The following is a 16,466-nucleotide window of genomic DNA, read 5'->3' on the forward strand; positions in this document are numbered from 1 at the left end:
CAGTAGTCATCAACCTCTATGCTCAGCTGTTGTATGAAGAGCCCTCATTTGCCTTTGAACTTGCATAATGACGAATGCATTCCATACAGCTGGTGATGAAGACAGCTCAAAGAAATTGCCTGCATCAGCTCAGAATATTTTTAAAGCATTGCAAATTGAGGTAGAGAGAGAGTGGGAGAAAAGTCATTATTTGACAAAGTCTTATTTTGGGTTAACTTAGTTAAAGGTCTCATAGATATGTATCTTTTTTGATGTTTTCTTTAGATTAAAAAAAAAAAAAAGAACCAGAATTTTGTTGTTTCTGTTTAACATCTAACAGTATACATTAAATGTCACCAATTTGCAATAGCTATTGTTAGGTAGTGATAATAAATGCAGATAATGCTTTTCTGTTTAAAAATCACTTTTAGACCTGGCCAGTGTGGCTCAGTGACTGAGCCTCAACCCATGCACCAAGAGGTCACAGGTTCCATTCACTGTCAAGGCACATGCCCAGGTTGTGGGCCAAATCCCCAAGGGGAGGCTTGCAGAAAGTGACCAATCGATGTTCTCTCTCATTGATGTTTCTATCTCTCTCTCTCCCTTCTTCTCTCTCAAAAATCAATAAAGAAAAAAAAAATCACTTTTACACACCTTGACAATTAATGATTACTTTGTTTTCATTGTGTCAAAAATCTGACCTATTTGATCTACAAATAAGATTAGAAAGCCTAAGAGAGAGACTTGAAGAGGCTTAATCAAAATAGCTTTGATCTCAGAAGTGGAATTATGGGTCATAAGGCAGTTCCATTTTTAATATTTTGAGGAAACTCTACACCACTTTCCACAGTGGTTACACCAATCTGCATCCCCACCAACAGTGGATGAGGATTCTCTTTTCTCCACATCCTCATCAACATTTGTTGTTTGCTGATGTATTGATAATAGCCATTCTGACAGGTGTGAGGTGATATCTCATAGAGGTTTTAATTTACATCTTTCTTATGATTAGTGGTGTTGAGCATGTTTTTATATGTCTATTGGTCATCTATATGTTCTCTTTGGAGAACGGTCTATTCAGGTCCTTTGCCCATTTTTCTAAAAAATTGGATGGTTTGTTTTTTGAGTGTTGGATTGTATAAGCTCTTATATTTTATCAGATGTACCACTGACAAATATGTTCTCCCATACAGTGGGTTCCCTTTTCATTATGTTGATGGTTTCTTTTGCTGTGCAGAAGCTTTTCAGTTTGATGTAGTTCCATTTGTTTTTTGTGTTTTTTTTGTATCCTTTGCCTGAGGCAATATATCAGAAGGATCGTTCCTATAAGAAATGTATGAGACTGTCTGCCATCTTAGTACCTGTTTTCCTCTAGGATTTTTATGATTTCAAGTATAACTTTTTTTTTTTTTTTAACCCTCACCTGAGGACATTTTTCCATTTATCTTCAGATAGAGTGGGAGGGAGAGAGAAGGAGAGAAAGGGAGAGACAGAGAAATATCCATGTGAGAGAGACACATTGACTGGTTGCCTCCTGCACGACCCCAACCAGGGCTTGAGACGAACCACAACCAAGGTAGAGAATCGAACTTGAGACTCATTAGTGCCTGGGCTGACACCCTAACCGCTGAGCCAAACCGGCCAGGGCTCAAGTATAACATTTAAGACTTTAATCCATTTTGAGTTTATTCTTGTGTGTGGTATTAATTAAGAAGGTGGCCTACCTAGCCCTGGCTGATTTGGCTCAGCGATTGGAGCGACAGCCTGCGGACTAGAGAGTCCTGGATTTGGTTCCTGGAAGGGGCACGTACCAAAAACAAAAACAAACAAACAAAAAGAAGGTGGTCTAGTTTCATATTTTTGCATGTATCGGTCCAATTTTCCTAACACCATTTATTGAATAGACTATCTTTACGCCATTGTTCTTGCCTCCTTTGTTAAATATTAATTGACCATAAAGGCATGAATTTATTTCTGGACTCTATTCTGTTCCATTGATCTACATGTCTGTTTTTATACCAGTATCTTGCTGTTTTATTACTATGGCCCTGTAGTATAATTTGATATCAGGTAGTGTGATTCCTCCAGCTTTGTTCTTCTTTCTCAAGATTGCTGTGGCTATTCAGGGTCCATATATTTGTGGTTCCATACATATTTTTGGAGTATTTGTTCTAATTCTGTGACATGTGCCATTGGTATCTTGATAGGAATTGTATTGAATCTGTATATTGCTTTTGGTAGTATGGATATTTTATTTTATTATTTTATTATTTTTTTATTTTATTTTTTTATCCTCACCCGAGGACATTCCATTTTTTGTTCAGGTAGAGTGGGAGGGAGAGAGAGGAACCGAGAGAGAGAGAGAAACATGGATGTGAAAGGAACACATCGAGTGGCTGCCACCCGCACGACCAACCAGGGCCGGGGACAAACTGCAACCGAGGTACGTGCCCTTAGCGGGAACCGAACCCGGGTCTCTCAGGACCGTAGGCCGATGCTCTAACCGCTGAGCCAAACCGGCCAGGGCGGTAGTATGGATATTTTAATGATGTTAGTTCTTCCTGTCCACTTCTGGGAATATATCTGAAAAAACCTTAAACACAGAGTCTAAAGAATTTATACATCCTTATGTTCACTGTAGCATTATTTACAATAGCTAAGATTTGGAAGCAGTTCAAGTGCCCATCAGTAGATGAGTGGGTAAAAAAGCTGTAGTACATTTACACAATAGAATACTACTCAGCTTTATAAAAGAAGGAAATCTTACCTTTTGCCACAGCATGAATGGATCTGGAGAGTATTATGCTAAGTGAAATAAGCCAGCCAGAGAAAGACAAATACCATATGATTTCACTTATACATGGAATCTAATGAACAAAATAAACTAACAAACAAAATAGAAACAGACTCATTGATACGGAGATCAGACTGAGAGCTGTTAGAAGGAAGGGGTGTGCCCAGCCAGTGTAGCTTAGTGGTTGAGCGTTGATCCATGCACCAAGAGGTCACTGGTTTGATTCCTGGTCATAGCACATGCCCAGGTTGTGGGCCCGATCCCCAGTGGAGGGCATGCAGGAGGTGGCCAATCGATGTTCTCTCTCATCAATGTTTCTATCTCTCTCTCCCTCCCTTCCTCTCTCTCTAAAATCAATAAAGAAAAAAAAATTTTTTTTAAGAAGGAAGGGGTGTTAGGGGCTGGGTGAAAAGGGTGAAGGGATTAAGCAAAAAAAAAAAAAACCAACAAAAACTCAGACACAGACAACAGTATGGTGATTACTAAAGGAAAGGTGTGGGGAGGTAGAAGAGGGCAAATGTGGGATAAATGATGATAGGAGGAGACTTGACTTTGGGTGATGAACACACAATACAATATACAAATGATGTATTATAGAATTATATACTTGAAACCTATATAATTTTATTAATGTCACCTAATAGGTTCAATAAAAATTAAAACAAAGCAAAATAGTTTTGTTCTAAATTCTGCTTTGAATTGACTTTTAGCTGAATGGAGTGCCTGAATGGAATAGACTAGACTCCATATGGATAATAGTGGCAATTTGATTGGAGGGGAACAGAGTAAGCCTTAACATAGAGGTCTTAGTTTGGGTATGACAGAAAATTTTGGTTACTAGCAATCTCCACGAAGTTGCTTTTGGAATCTCCCTGAACAGTTAGGTAGCTTCCAAATGAATGGCCTGCAAAGTTCAGTGAATTCAATATCATCTATTTGAATAATTGAGTTATCAGGGATTTGCTTTTGTTGTTTTCAATTACAGTAAGGCTCTTGCTGGAGTAACAAATGCTGTATTTGGTGAATAGAAGGGACTCAGTCCTATGATCTGCTTATATTTCCTCAACTGTGCTCTCCAGAGTGAAAAGATCTCTGGGAAAGTTTTCAAAACTAAACCATTGATCACAAGGACCTGATACCTTTTGGACACATCCAAGACTTGACTTTGCTGGAGCAAATGGGGCTGATATTATCCAAGAACTAGTGCTGGGTACTTTCTAGGCTGTTCCATCCACAGAAGATTCTAGGACAAGTACAATAATCACCAGGCATTTCTATTTTGCAAAAGTGCTCTTATAAAGAGTAAATAATGGGACAACACTGTGAAAAATGGGCAAAAGCATAATTTCTTAAAATGTAGCAGCAACCACTGTTCCTATATTAAATAGGCATTACTGTTATTATCTGGAACTCCTCAAAGGAATTGCCAAGGGGTTGTAGGTTTATTTTTATCTCCATGTAGATTGTTTCATGTATAAATAAGTGAAATCCCAGGAGAAAAAAGTTCATAGACAAGTATTGGGGTTGGTATGAAGTAGAGAGAGGGACAACCTTTATTTATTTATTTTTTTGATCCTCACCAGAGGATATTTTTACATTAATCTTCAGATAGAGCTGGAGGGAGAGTGGGAGGAAGAGAGAGAGAAAAAAACATTGATGTGAGAGAGACACATCGATTGGTTGCCACCTGTACAACCCCAACCGGGGCCAGGGACAAACTGCAACCAAGGTATGTGCCCTTGGCTGGAATCGAACCTGGGACTCTCCGTTCTGCAGGCGATGCTCTTACCGCTGAGCCGCACTGGCCGGACAGGAACAACCTTTAAGTCTTTTATTCCTGAAAAGTTAAATATAAACTCCTCCATTCATATTATGAATTTTATTTAGAATGATGACATAAAATGTTAAAGGTATTGTTATATTGTTGGCTAACTTTTAACACTCTTTTGAATGTTTCCATAAGGTATGAAATTTGAAGGGTGAAAATCCATGTATATTACCAGGTCATTATCATTTCTATATGCCAAGGCCAAGAAGCAGAGGTCAGCCCTCAAGTTCAAGAACACAGTGTGCCTTACTTTCTGGCACTGGCAATTTCAAAAAGGTAGCTATGAGGCTTAAATGAGATGATATAAGTGAAACATTTAGATCTTAGAGCACCTGGCACATAGTAAATGCTCAGTAACTATCATCATTTCTTCGTCTCCCCCTCCCCTCCCCTTCCCCCTCCCCTCCCCCTTCCCCTTCTTCTTCTGCCAGAACCAGGAAATTATTTTTTAAAGGTCTCAGGCAATGACCTGTCCCCAAATTTCTCCTTTATTATTTCTCTTAACACCTAGAATCCCACAATTACATTTTATTCTCACAAGTCTGCAAGATTAAGGTAGATGATTGTGCAGGGTCCTGCAGCAAGTTAAGTCGTTGAGCCAGAATGAACTGCCCATGTTACTTTATACAGATGTGACTAATGTGTTAGATTTACATTTTATTGTGAACCAATCATGTCAATCACTCCACTAACCGAGTCTACATACACATGTTGATTTCCATGGGCTGTTTACCACTTAATTAACTTGTCTCTAGATGGAAGAAAATTAAAGTTTGACATGAAAATGACAAATTTATTTATGCAGGTAAATCCAGAGTGGAGAAAAATCTTTATGGGGGAAAAAAATCTTCTCAGGAAGAGGCATCCATAGACTTTTTGTTCTGGAAAAATGATGAGGTAGATGGGTTTTTGCCATCCTCCATTCTTTTCTTCAAGGCCTAGTGCACTAGCATCCTCAATGCATTTATTTATTTATTTGTGTTAATCCTCACCCAAGGATATTTTTCCATTGATTTTTTAAAATAAAGTGGAAGGGAGGGAGGGAGGGAGAGAGAGAGAGAGAGAGAGAGAGAGAAACATCGATGCGAGAGAGACAGATTGATTGGTTGCCTCCCTCATGACCCCGACCTGGGCCAGGGATTGAATTTATAACCCAGGTATGTGCGCTTGCCTGGGAATCGAACCTGTGACATTTTGGTCCTTGGGCTGACTCTCTAATTGCTAAGCCAAACTGACTAGGGCCTCAGTGCATTTATTAATAAAGTCCCTGTATGTATGACACCTTGATAAGCAAAATCTTTAGCACAAAAGAAAAAGTTAATGGGTTAGTTTACCAGAATTCTGGAAATCCATGAAGTAGCAGCATAAGTGGTTTGCCTCTTTCTCCAGCAGCAACATAATGAAATCTTAACCCTGAATCCTGCAGTAGAAAATAAAGGGCATGAAATTTTAGTGATGACTTGTGTTGATTGTCAAAGCAGTATATTTAATATTTCCACTTCTTTTTAAAAATTTGTATTTTTAATATAAAAAATATTAATTTTCAAAAAGAAAAAAAACTTCACAATTTATCAATAGGATAAATTGACAGATTTACTTTTGTCAATATTCCCTTTATAGTACCTTCCCTTCTACTAACAAACAAGGTCAATTTATATATTATTGTCACATTCTGAAACATTGTCACAATTTGTGACTTTCATCTTACTGCTGTGTCACATTTCACCTCATTCAAGTTCTACAGGACGTGTAAATAATTCTGATCTGAATTTATATTCCTGCCATGTTTACTTCCTAGTCACGTACTTATCTCAGCTTGCCCATCAAGAGCTGTGCCATCAGTTATATAATTCACACCTCCTTTCCTTATTTTTAGTTCTTTCCTTCCCACATTATTATTTTAAGTTGAGAGTTGCATGCACAGTTCCCTTCGCCGCCTGCTCCTCCTGTCATGTCAGTGTATTTGTAACAGTAGAATGCTCTGAGTGCTCATGACTTTGCTCTGCAAGTGGAGGACAAGACTGCCCAAGGGAAATAAAAAGCATGGGAATAGGACAGGAATATGGCAAATACAAAGCAAACTGAAGAGAGGAAAGTGGAGAAAAAAAAGCAAGAAAGAGAAACAAAAACTTAGAAGTGAAAAAGAAATCAAGAACCAAAAGCTGAGCACAGACACTGGGTTTTATATCAGGTTACCCAAGCAATTGGGTTTTCAGATGTGAAAAAAAATCTTAAAGCCCAGCCAGTGTGGCTCACTGATTGAGTGTCGTCCCATGCACCAAGAGGTCACCGGTTCGATTCCTGGTCAGAGCACATGCCCAGGTTGTGGGCCAAATCCCTAGTCGGGGACATGCAGGAGGCAGCCAATCAATGTGCTCTCTTGTTGACGTTTCTGTCTCTCTCTCTAAAATAAATAAAGGGAAAAAATTTTTTAATCTTAAAGGTTATCTAATCCAACTTCATCATTTTTGCAGATTTAGATATTACCACAGATGGGGATGTTCGTTGGGAGTGGGGCTGCAACTAGACCCCCCATCATGTCCTACCTCTCAGGACAATGTTCTTTCCACTCCTCGTTTTTGTGCCTCTGGTGAAACTCTTTAGGGGGCATTCCAGATGACTTTTACACTGCCTTTTCTCCTGATATTAAATGAGATAATAAATCTGACTTTGCCCCCAACTGCATATGCCTTCCTAGTTCAATAACTTCTTTTATTAGTGGTGAGTTTTGGAAGATAAAGTACTGTGGGCACTTGACTGGATTTAGTAAACATGATTGCATTTACTATGTGCTAGACACTGGTCTTTCTGTTGTTGCTTTACAAATATTAAGACATTTAATTCTCAGATCAATCTTAGGCTGAATAAAGGTAAGAAAGTTGCATCCACTGGTCTTCTGAACTCCAGATGCTGGACAATCTAGCTCTTAATAGGAATCTCCCACTTGGTGACATAAATGTCCCCTCATGTGAGGCTAGTTTTGATAGGCCTGTGCCTCAAACTGTAGGGAACATCACGAAGGACACTCACTACCTGTAGCCTCAGAAAATAGAATATCCGTGGGCTGTGAGGAGGCTTGGGACAAGCATGAACAATCAGAGTCTGCATGCATGCTTGACATTTACTTTTTATTCCAGTCCTTTGGTCTCTAACTTCATAAGTTGGCTTCCTTCTCCACAAACATACACCATTTATTTATGACTTCATGCTGCTTAGGACATCTGTGAATGCTCCATTCCGCTGATCTGAATAAACCCTTGATTTTCAATGACTTATTATTCACTTGACTCTTTCAATTTCTAAAATCTGTGCAAGGACAGATTCCTGAGACAGTAGGGCGCCACCAGGAACAATTCCCTACAGTCAAGCTGAGCTCTAAAGGGCAAAAAGGCGACGGGAGACAGCTTCCCCTTACATTAGGAAGGGGAGCGAATTATTCTGGTTGTGGTGGATGAGGGGACACTAATATAATAGGACCCTGATTTTAGAAACGCCCCATAACCTAATCTCTGCCCCCCTCCCCCCGAAACAGGGAACGTAAACACACAAGCAGTCTTGACTCTTGCCCGGCCACACCTCGCGCCTCCTGCCTCCCCTGGGCATCTAGGTCGCCCTCGCCGCGCGCCCGGCGAGCCCTGAGACGCGAGGGGACCCCGGCTGAGCCGCCGGGGGGAGCCCCGCGCCCTCTGCTCTCACGGCCGCACGCGCCCTCCCACCCCGCCGAGCCCGCGCCGGCCTCACCTTGACGCGCACGTAGCAGTGGGTACCCAAAGAGGGGTCGTTCAAGCACGCGGGAGGGTGCTCCCGGGCGACCCGCCGGAAGGTCTGCGCGGGCCCCTTGCCGATGCTCCACAAAAGTTTGAGCAGGTGGATGGAGATGCAGAGCCCGCAGTAGCCGTAGACTAGAGACCAGAAGAGCAGGGACCGGATCGTGACCATCAGGCGGGGCAGGCAATCCCGTAGCCTCGCCATCGGGCGGCGGCGGCGGCGGGGCCCACCGCCCTCCCGAGGCACTGGGGCGGCGCTCGCACTGGCCCCGGAGCGAGGCCCCGAGCTGCAGGGCGCGTCAGGCCTGCCCGCCCGCCGCTCCGCGGTCGCCGGCTCCGCGCACCTCCCCGCGGGCCCTGGGCAGCCGCGCCCGCCGACGTTCCGTGCCACAGCCTCGGGCTCCCGCACTCCCCGTGCGCGCTCGCGGGCCGCTGCGCCCGGGCTCCGGGAGCCGCCCAGCGCTGCTAGGTCCGCCCAGGACTAGGCAGGGGCGAAGACCTGTTTTCCTCCCCAAGGTGAAATCCCATTTCCAGATTGCCAAACTGGGGGGAAATGAAGGCGAGGCTCCCAAACCAAACCAGGTACCGCGGAGGGAAGCACCCCTCTTGTTTTGACCGGTATTCAAATCCTCGTTGCCCACCTGACAGTTGGAATTTCATTAGGCCTTTTCTGGATCATAAAATTATGGGGCGCGGGGTGGTGGGCCGTAACTGGTTTTCTTGCTACCCAACAGACGTTATGACTATTCAATCGTAAAACTCTTCTGAAGGTGTTGATATTCTCCAACTAGTTTAGAGTCATATAAAGAGAGTCAAGTCTGGAAACCCCTGGTCTGTTCTCTGTCCCTGTAAGTTTTTCCCCTAAGATTGTATAAATGGAATCATGTAGTATGTAACCTTTTGTTTTTGGTTTCTTACAATTGGCATAATGCGTCCGAAATTCAACTGTGCTGTTACATGTATTGTTCTTTTTTTATTGCCCATTAATGTTTCACTGAATAGATGTACCATATGGTTTATCCATTCCCGTTAAGGGACAATTGAGTTTCTTCCAGTTTGGGTGGTTATGAATAAAGCCACTATTAACATTCATGTAAAAAATTTTTTTGTAAAAATGTTGTATGTGTGAACGTAAGTTTTCATTTCATTTGGGTCGATACTTAGAAGTGGGATCTGTTGGTCAGGTGACAAGTGTGCATTCAACTTTATGAGAAACTGACAAACTGGTTTCCAAAGCGTTTGTACAATTTTGAGTTTACATCGGCAGTGTGTGAGAGTTATGATAAGGTCATATTTTTGCAAGGACTTGGGATTGTAAAAAAAAATAATATTTTAATCTTTTTAATGTAGCCAGTCTTAGAAGTGTGTAGTGGTATCATTGAAAATTTAATTTGCATTTCCCTAATGACTAATGTTGAACATCTTTATGTACTTGTGTGCCACTCGAATATATTCTTTACAGCTTTTACTTGTCACTGGTGGTAGGAAGTGCAGAGGGCAGAGGGGCATTCTGTGCTGTCCTAATTCAGCCTCACAGGCAGGTACTTTGTCCTTGGATATCAGGGTTGGATCTTCTCCATGATCCTTCCCTACCCCATGACAAAGTATCTCTGATGGTCTGCACCCACCATGTATTTCCTGCCCCTCTCCCAGGATTAGGTGTACTTATGTTTCCTTCCCCAGCTGCAGTGGGTCTTCCCCAGAGCCCTAAAGGTGATCAAGTTTGCTGCTCTTGCCCCAGAAACTTAGGGTTGTTCTTTAAGAGGAAAGATAGGGGAGAAGGATCGGGGGGATGGAGGGCTTTTTGCTTTTCTTATATCTGCTACTATTCTCTTTCAGGTCTGCATCCGGAGGATAGCTTTTTCAGAATCCTCATCCTGCACCCCAAATCTCTCTCATAAAGAGCTGATGAGGTCTGTGGAGGAGAGCTTGCAAGTGGTTGCAGATTTCTCCTGTGCTCCCAGGGGTCCTATGCTAGCCAATACCCAGCCTTCAGCAATTTGATACAACTTTTGTTTGTTTGTTTATTTTTGTGCCTCTAGCGGGAACCAAACCTGGGACTCTCTGGTCTGCAGGCCAACGCTCCAACCGCTGAGCCAAACTGGCCAAGGCCTGATACAACTTTTAGAGGATCTTGTTGTGGTAACCAGATTGTATAGCATTTGGTGGTATATGCCTCAGGTAAGCCAGTACTTGTGTCCTGTCTCTACTTTGATGTGTTTGTCTTTTCTTAGATTTCTGAAATTTTCAGGTTATTTGGTTATCCTGCAATCTCAGTCCTCAGATTATTTTAAAAGAAGTGACTTTAAAGATTTTCTAGCTTTTTTATTTATTGTAATGGTGGGAGAATTGCTTTTTCTAGCTTTCTAGATCCCAAGTAGAAGTCTGAATCCCCTAATTTTTCAAAATTGGGATATACAGAGGTGGGCAAAAGTAGGTCTACAGTTGTTCATGTGGAAAATAATAAATAATACAAAAATAAACTTTTGCATACTCACAACTGTAAGCCTATTTTTGCCCACCCCTTGTAATCCACATATAACATTGTTTAAAGTGTATGATCCACTGATTTGATATATGTATATATTGTGAAATGATTACCACAATAAGTTTAGAATGTTTTTTAGTACTGAATATTACTTTTAATTGAACATTTTCATGAGATCATTGTATATTTATATGTAATCATAATAGAGAACCTATGTACACTTTATCCAGTGTACTTTATACTTTATAATTTTATTATATATGTAGCTTTGTGTGTCCACCAACAAAGTAAAAAATATAGAACATTTCTATAACCACAAGGATGCCTCATGTCGCCCTTTTATAACCACAACCACACTGTGTCCCTAATTCCTGGCAACCATTAATCTGTTCTGTTTCCAATTTTTTGTCATTTCAAAAATGTTATATAAATAAAATTATATAGTATATAACCTTTTGGGATTTTTACTCACTCAGCATAATTCAAGTTATTGTATCAATAGTTCATTCCTTTTTATTGCTGAGAAGTATTATATACTATGTATATACTACAATTTGTTTAACATTCACCTATTTTTTTTTTTTAAATCCTCACCCGAGGATGTTTTCCATTGCTTATTTTTAGACAGAGTGGAAAGGAGGGAAGGAGGAGAGAAACACATTGTTTGCCTCCTGCACGACCCAGACCAGGGCCAGGGATCAAACCTGCAACCCAGGTATGTGCCCTTGACCAAAAATTGACTCATGACTCTTCAGTCCTTGGACCAACACTCAAGGCAAACCAGCTGGGGCAACATTCACCTGTTGAATGATATCTGCATTGTTTTCCAGTTTGGGATTGTTACAAATGTCTGCTATGAACATTTGTGTACAGGATTTTGTGTGAACATCAAGTTTTCAAGTGATAATTAGAGATATTATTTATAATATGAAATGTTAATATCCAGAACATATGAATATAAACAAATTCCCATAGTTGACTAAAAACACTGAATTGCACTTTGAAGGGTGAGTTGTAGCTTAATAATTTTCAAATTCCTATAAAGAAAAAAATAATTTAGCCCTGGCCGGTTTGGCTCAGCGGTTAGAGCATTGGCCTGCAGTAGAGAGAGACCCGGATTTGGTTCCCGCTAAGGGCATGTACCTTGGTTGCAGTTAGTCCCCGGCCCTGGTTGGGTTGTGCAGGAGGCAGCCACTCAATGTGTCCCTTTCACGTCGATGTTTTTCTCTCTCTCTTTCTCTCTCTCCCTCCCACTCTATCTGAACAAAAAAATGGAGAAATGTCCTTGGGTGAGGATTAAAAAAAGAAAAAAATATTTTAGATCATAGATTGATGATGGGGGAGGTGGTATTGGCTAGAAGTCTGAGCACAATTGAGATATAAAAGAATTGACTTCATATGGAAAGTGAATGGACTGTGGAAATGAAAGTCATAAGATTTCTGGGCAGATATAAAACTAACTTGAGTTTATGCTTATGAATTTTAAGTGAGACTGGTTATCATGGTTGTATGTCTTTTTTTAAATTTTTATCCTCATCTGAGGACATTTTTTGCATTTATCTTCAGATAGAGCGGGAGGGAGAGAGGGGGGAAGAGAGAGAAACATCCACTGGCTGCCACCCACACGACCCCACTGGGGCGGGAGACACACCGCAACCTAGATACGTGCTCTTAGTGGGAACCGAACCTGGGACTCTCTGGTCCGCAGGTTAACCCTCTAACTGCTGAGCCAAATCGGCCAGGGTCACGGTTGTGTCTTTCTCTAACCACAATTAGCTTCATGGCGCAGAGTAGGCAGTCAGATTTAATAAGGATGAGTTTTGCCAAATGATTGCAACAAAGAAAAGAGCAGTGGAATGAGAGTATATGAAAGGGAATGACTATAAATAATAATGTACTACAAACTGTGAAAGGCGGGGAGTGAGGGCATGAAGGCGAGAGCCACTGTGTGAGGGCACTAGGATTAATGGGCTGTGGGTTCTTGAGAGGTCTCAGGATTGCTGGAGACAAGGAGTAAGCCAGAAAGATAGGAGGTAGTAGTGAGAGATTAGGGTGCTTGAAATAGATACTAAGGAAGGGTTTTAGTTATCAGTAATACAAAGGAGTAGCTATGGTTGATTAGATACTAAGATCATTAGCAGAAAGGTCAAGTTTCAGAAGTGTTTCAAACACAAACAGTGGTTCTCAACCTTCCTAATGCCACGATCCTTTAATACAGTTCCTCATGTTATGGTGACCCCCAACCATAAAATTATTTTCATTGCTACTTCATAACTGTAATTTTGCTACTGTTATGACATAGGCGACCCCTGTGAAAGGGTCATTCGACCCCCAAAGGGGTCGTGACCCACAGGTTGAGAACCGCTGGTTTAGAGAGTGACAATGAAACAGGGACAATCTCTGGGGAACAAGGAGTGAATCAGGAATGGCAAATGACTGTGGGTGGTATTAGTCTTATGATCATGAAAAACATAAAACTGAGGTGTTTAGGGAGGAGAGAGAATGGTCTGCAAGTGGTACTCCGAAGGTAAGAAAAACATTACTGAAAAAACAGGCACCAACTGCGTCTGCAGGAGACAGCCAGGGTTCAGGTAGAACAGTGGGTCTCAAACTTAAAGGGCTTGTTCAACTATCTAGATTTAGTTGAATCTATGTAATTTGATTTATGAAGTCTGAGAATTTGCATTTCTAAAATACTCCCACATGACGCGGAGACAGATGGTCAGGGGACCACACTTCCAGAACAACTAAAGAGCAAAAAGAGGAAAGAACCAAGCAAAATGGTTGCTTACATAGGGAATGTTGTTGATGACTGATCACAAATCCCAGAAAACACAATGAAAAATTCCTAGAAGTTGGAGAGAAGAGATGAGGACAGAAAGGGGTCCTCATGAAACCAGGTTATCGTTGAGGCTAGTAAGTTACATGCAGTATTTCTTGCATGAAGTTAAAGTAAACTCCATGTAATAAATTAAAGAAACCAAACAATCTTTTATTGAAAAATGATGCATAATTTACAAACTGATATTTTTCTGATAAACTGACTTCAACCACCTACTAAAAGTCTGCTGAGCATCTACAATGTGCCAGGCTCCTTAAAGGCTAAGCAAAGGTTAGTTTAAGTTGGCCAAACACTGACACCTGTATCACAGCTCTCTAACGGCTGCTCCAAGTGTTAATATGAAAACCTCAAGAAAGCCATTATTGCTCTGGCCTGGCATCTCAGTTGGTTAAAACACTGTCCCAACATGCCAAGGTTTTAGGTTCAAAACGAGGTCAAGAATCAACAAATGGCCCTGGTCAGTTTGGCTCAGCGGTTAGAGCGTCAGCCTGCAGTCCAGAGACCCAGGTTCGGTTCCCACTAAGGGCACCTACCTCGGTTGCAGTTTGTCCCCGGCCCTGGTTGGGTCGTGCGGAAGGCAGGCACTCGATGTGTCCCTTTCACATCAATGTTTCTCTCTCTCTCTCTCTCTCCCTCCCACTTTATCTGAACAAATAATGAAAAAAATGTCCTCGAGTGAGGATAAAAAAAAAAAAAGTCAACAAATTAATGCATAAATAAGTGGAACAACAAATTGATATTTCTTTCAAATCAATAAATAAAAACAAAGCCATTATTAACATAAAAGGATGTTAATAAAATATTTTTTTTAGCTATAAGTAAAGGTCATTGGTCAGATTTATTAAAGACAGTTGGAAGATTGAGTACACATTTGACAGAAGTAAATTCTTATTATTTTCATTCTTTCTCTTCAAAATGGAAAATTTGTCCTGGCCCAGTAGCTCAGTTGGTTAGAGCACTGTCCCGATACACAAAGGTTACAGAGCAAGGAGGGGAAAGAAAATTTCCCAGATCTTTGGAAACAGCCCAAGTGTCCACCAGTAGACGAATGGATAAAAAAGCTGTGGTACATATACACAATGGAATACTATGCAGCGGTAAGAAAGAAAGATCTCTTATCCTTTGAGACGACATGGAGGGACCTGGAAAGTATTATCCTAAGTGAAAGAAGCCAAGCAGAAAAAGACAAATACCACATGATCTCACTTATATACGGAATATAATGAACATAACAGTCTGAGGAATACAGTAGACCCAGACACATGGAAGTAGGGCACAGACTGACATCCGTCAGAAGAGGGGATGGGGGGTGGGGGGGTGGGAAGAGATAAACCACAGAACTTATATGCATGTATGCATGACCAATGGACATGGACAACTAAGCCGGGGACAGGGTGGAGGGGGGGTGGGGTGGGGGGTGCCAATGGGGTAAAAAGGTAAAATATCTGTAACAAAAAAATAAATAAATAAATAAAAAACAAACAAAAAAATAAAAACAAAAAAAAAAAAAAAAAAGAAAATTTCCCAGATCTTAAAACAGTATTACACAATCAATATTAAAGAGAACCATAAAATACTGAAGTGCAAAGAAAATGAAAAACAAACAAATCTGTAAGCGCTGTGTTTTTCTTTCTTTCTTTTTTTGTGGTACGTACTCCTAGCAGGAACCAAACCCGGGACGCTCTGGTCCGTAGACCGAGGCTCAACCGCTGAGCCAAACCAGCCAGAGCTGCATTTCTGATATATCTTTCACACACACACAGATCATATATAGATATACCTCAACTATACTTACATGATCTTTTAAACATAATGCATATTGTTAGTATGAACATATTAATTTCTAGGTTAGAAACAGGTATAATTGAATAGGTATGACTATTACTTTAACACTAGCTATGTTAATAGGTATGAAGTTATCACCATCATTTTAACTACTAGTTAATCATGTTTTCTAAATGGGTGATAGTGTAAAATGTTTCCAAAAAATGTATTGATTATAAAAATATGAACTTTTTTCTCTCTATAATACATATATATATATTAAAATTTTACTTTAGATAATATCAGAATAGTGCCTGAATCATGTAACACTTAAAGAGTCCAAAATTTTATTTTATTTTTTATTAATCCTCACTGAGGATATTTTTCCATTGATTTTTTTAGATACAGTGGAAGGGAAGGAGGGAGGGAGGGAGGGAGAGAGAAACATCAATGTGAGAGAGACATACTGAGTGGTTGCCTCCCACATGGGGATCAAACCCACGACCCATCAGTCCACAGGCCAACACTCTAATCTCTGAGCCAAACCGGCCAGGGCAAGAGTCCAAAATTTTAAAATACATGGAGCCGATACACATGATTTATACATAATAGCAACTTGAGAATAATGAAAAATAGTTTACAGATTTAAATAAAGAACTTATTATAATTAAGTAAAAATTTAAACATTCATTGCTATCACATATATGTTAAGAAACGCTGCATAGGTTCCTAGAGACTTATATACATAATTAATATTTATTGCTAGTTATCTTGCCTCAAGTTTAACATATTTCAAACCACAGGTAATATTTTGTTTAAACTAATTGTAGTATAAATTTTGAATATATAATCAGCAGAAAATCTTATGTAACCTGACACTCAGAGAAACCAAGTCTTATTTATTAGAGGTTCTAAATATTTTTGAAGACAAACAAATATTTGTTTTAAAAGTTAAAAACTCAACAGAAACTATGTTTTTGATACACCTTTATATATTCCTTTTT

The 16,466-nt window shown here is 40.4% G+C and overlaps 1 protein-coding gene across 1 annotated transcript in view; it reads right to left on the reverse strand.

The window, feature by feature from the left end:
* EPHX4 (epoxide hydrolase 4) overlaps positions 1-8,688 on the reverse strand; it is a 45,448-nt gene extending 36,760 nt beyond the window's left edge. Inside the window, exons 1-2 of the mRNA XM_036256615.1 lie at positions 8,343-8,688; positions 5,936-6,021 (exon numbers count right to left, since the gene is read on the reverse strand). Coding sequence (XP_036112508.1) covers positions 5,936-6,021; positions 8,343-8,573 — 317 coding nt within the window. The 5' untranslated portion in view covers positions 8,574-8,688. The remainder of the gene's footprint in view (positions 1-5,935; positions 6,022-8,342) is intronic.
* Between the last annotated feature and the right edge of the window lie 7,778 nt (positions 8,689-16,466).

Source organism: Molossus molossus, unplaced genomic scaffold (assembly GCF_014108415.1).
Source record: "Molossus molossus isolate mMolMol1 unplaced genomic scaffold, mMolMol1.p scaffold_m16_p_12, whole genome shotgun sequence".
In the NCBI taxonomy this organism is placed as follows: domain Eukaryota; kingdom Metazoa; phylum Chordata; class Mammalia; order Chiroptera; family Molossidae; genus Molossus; species Molossus molossus.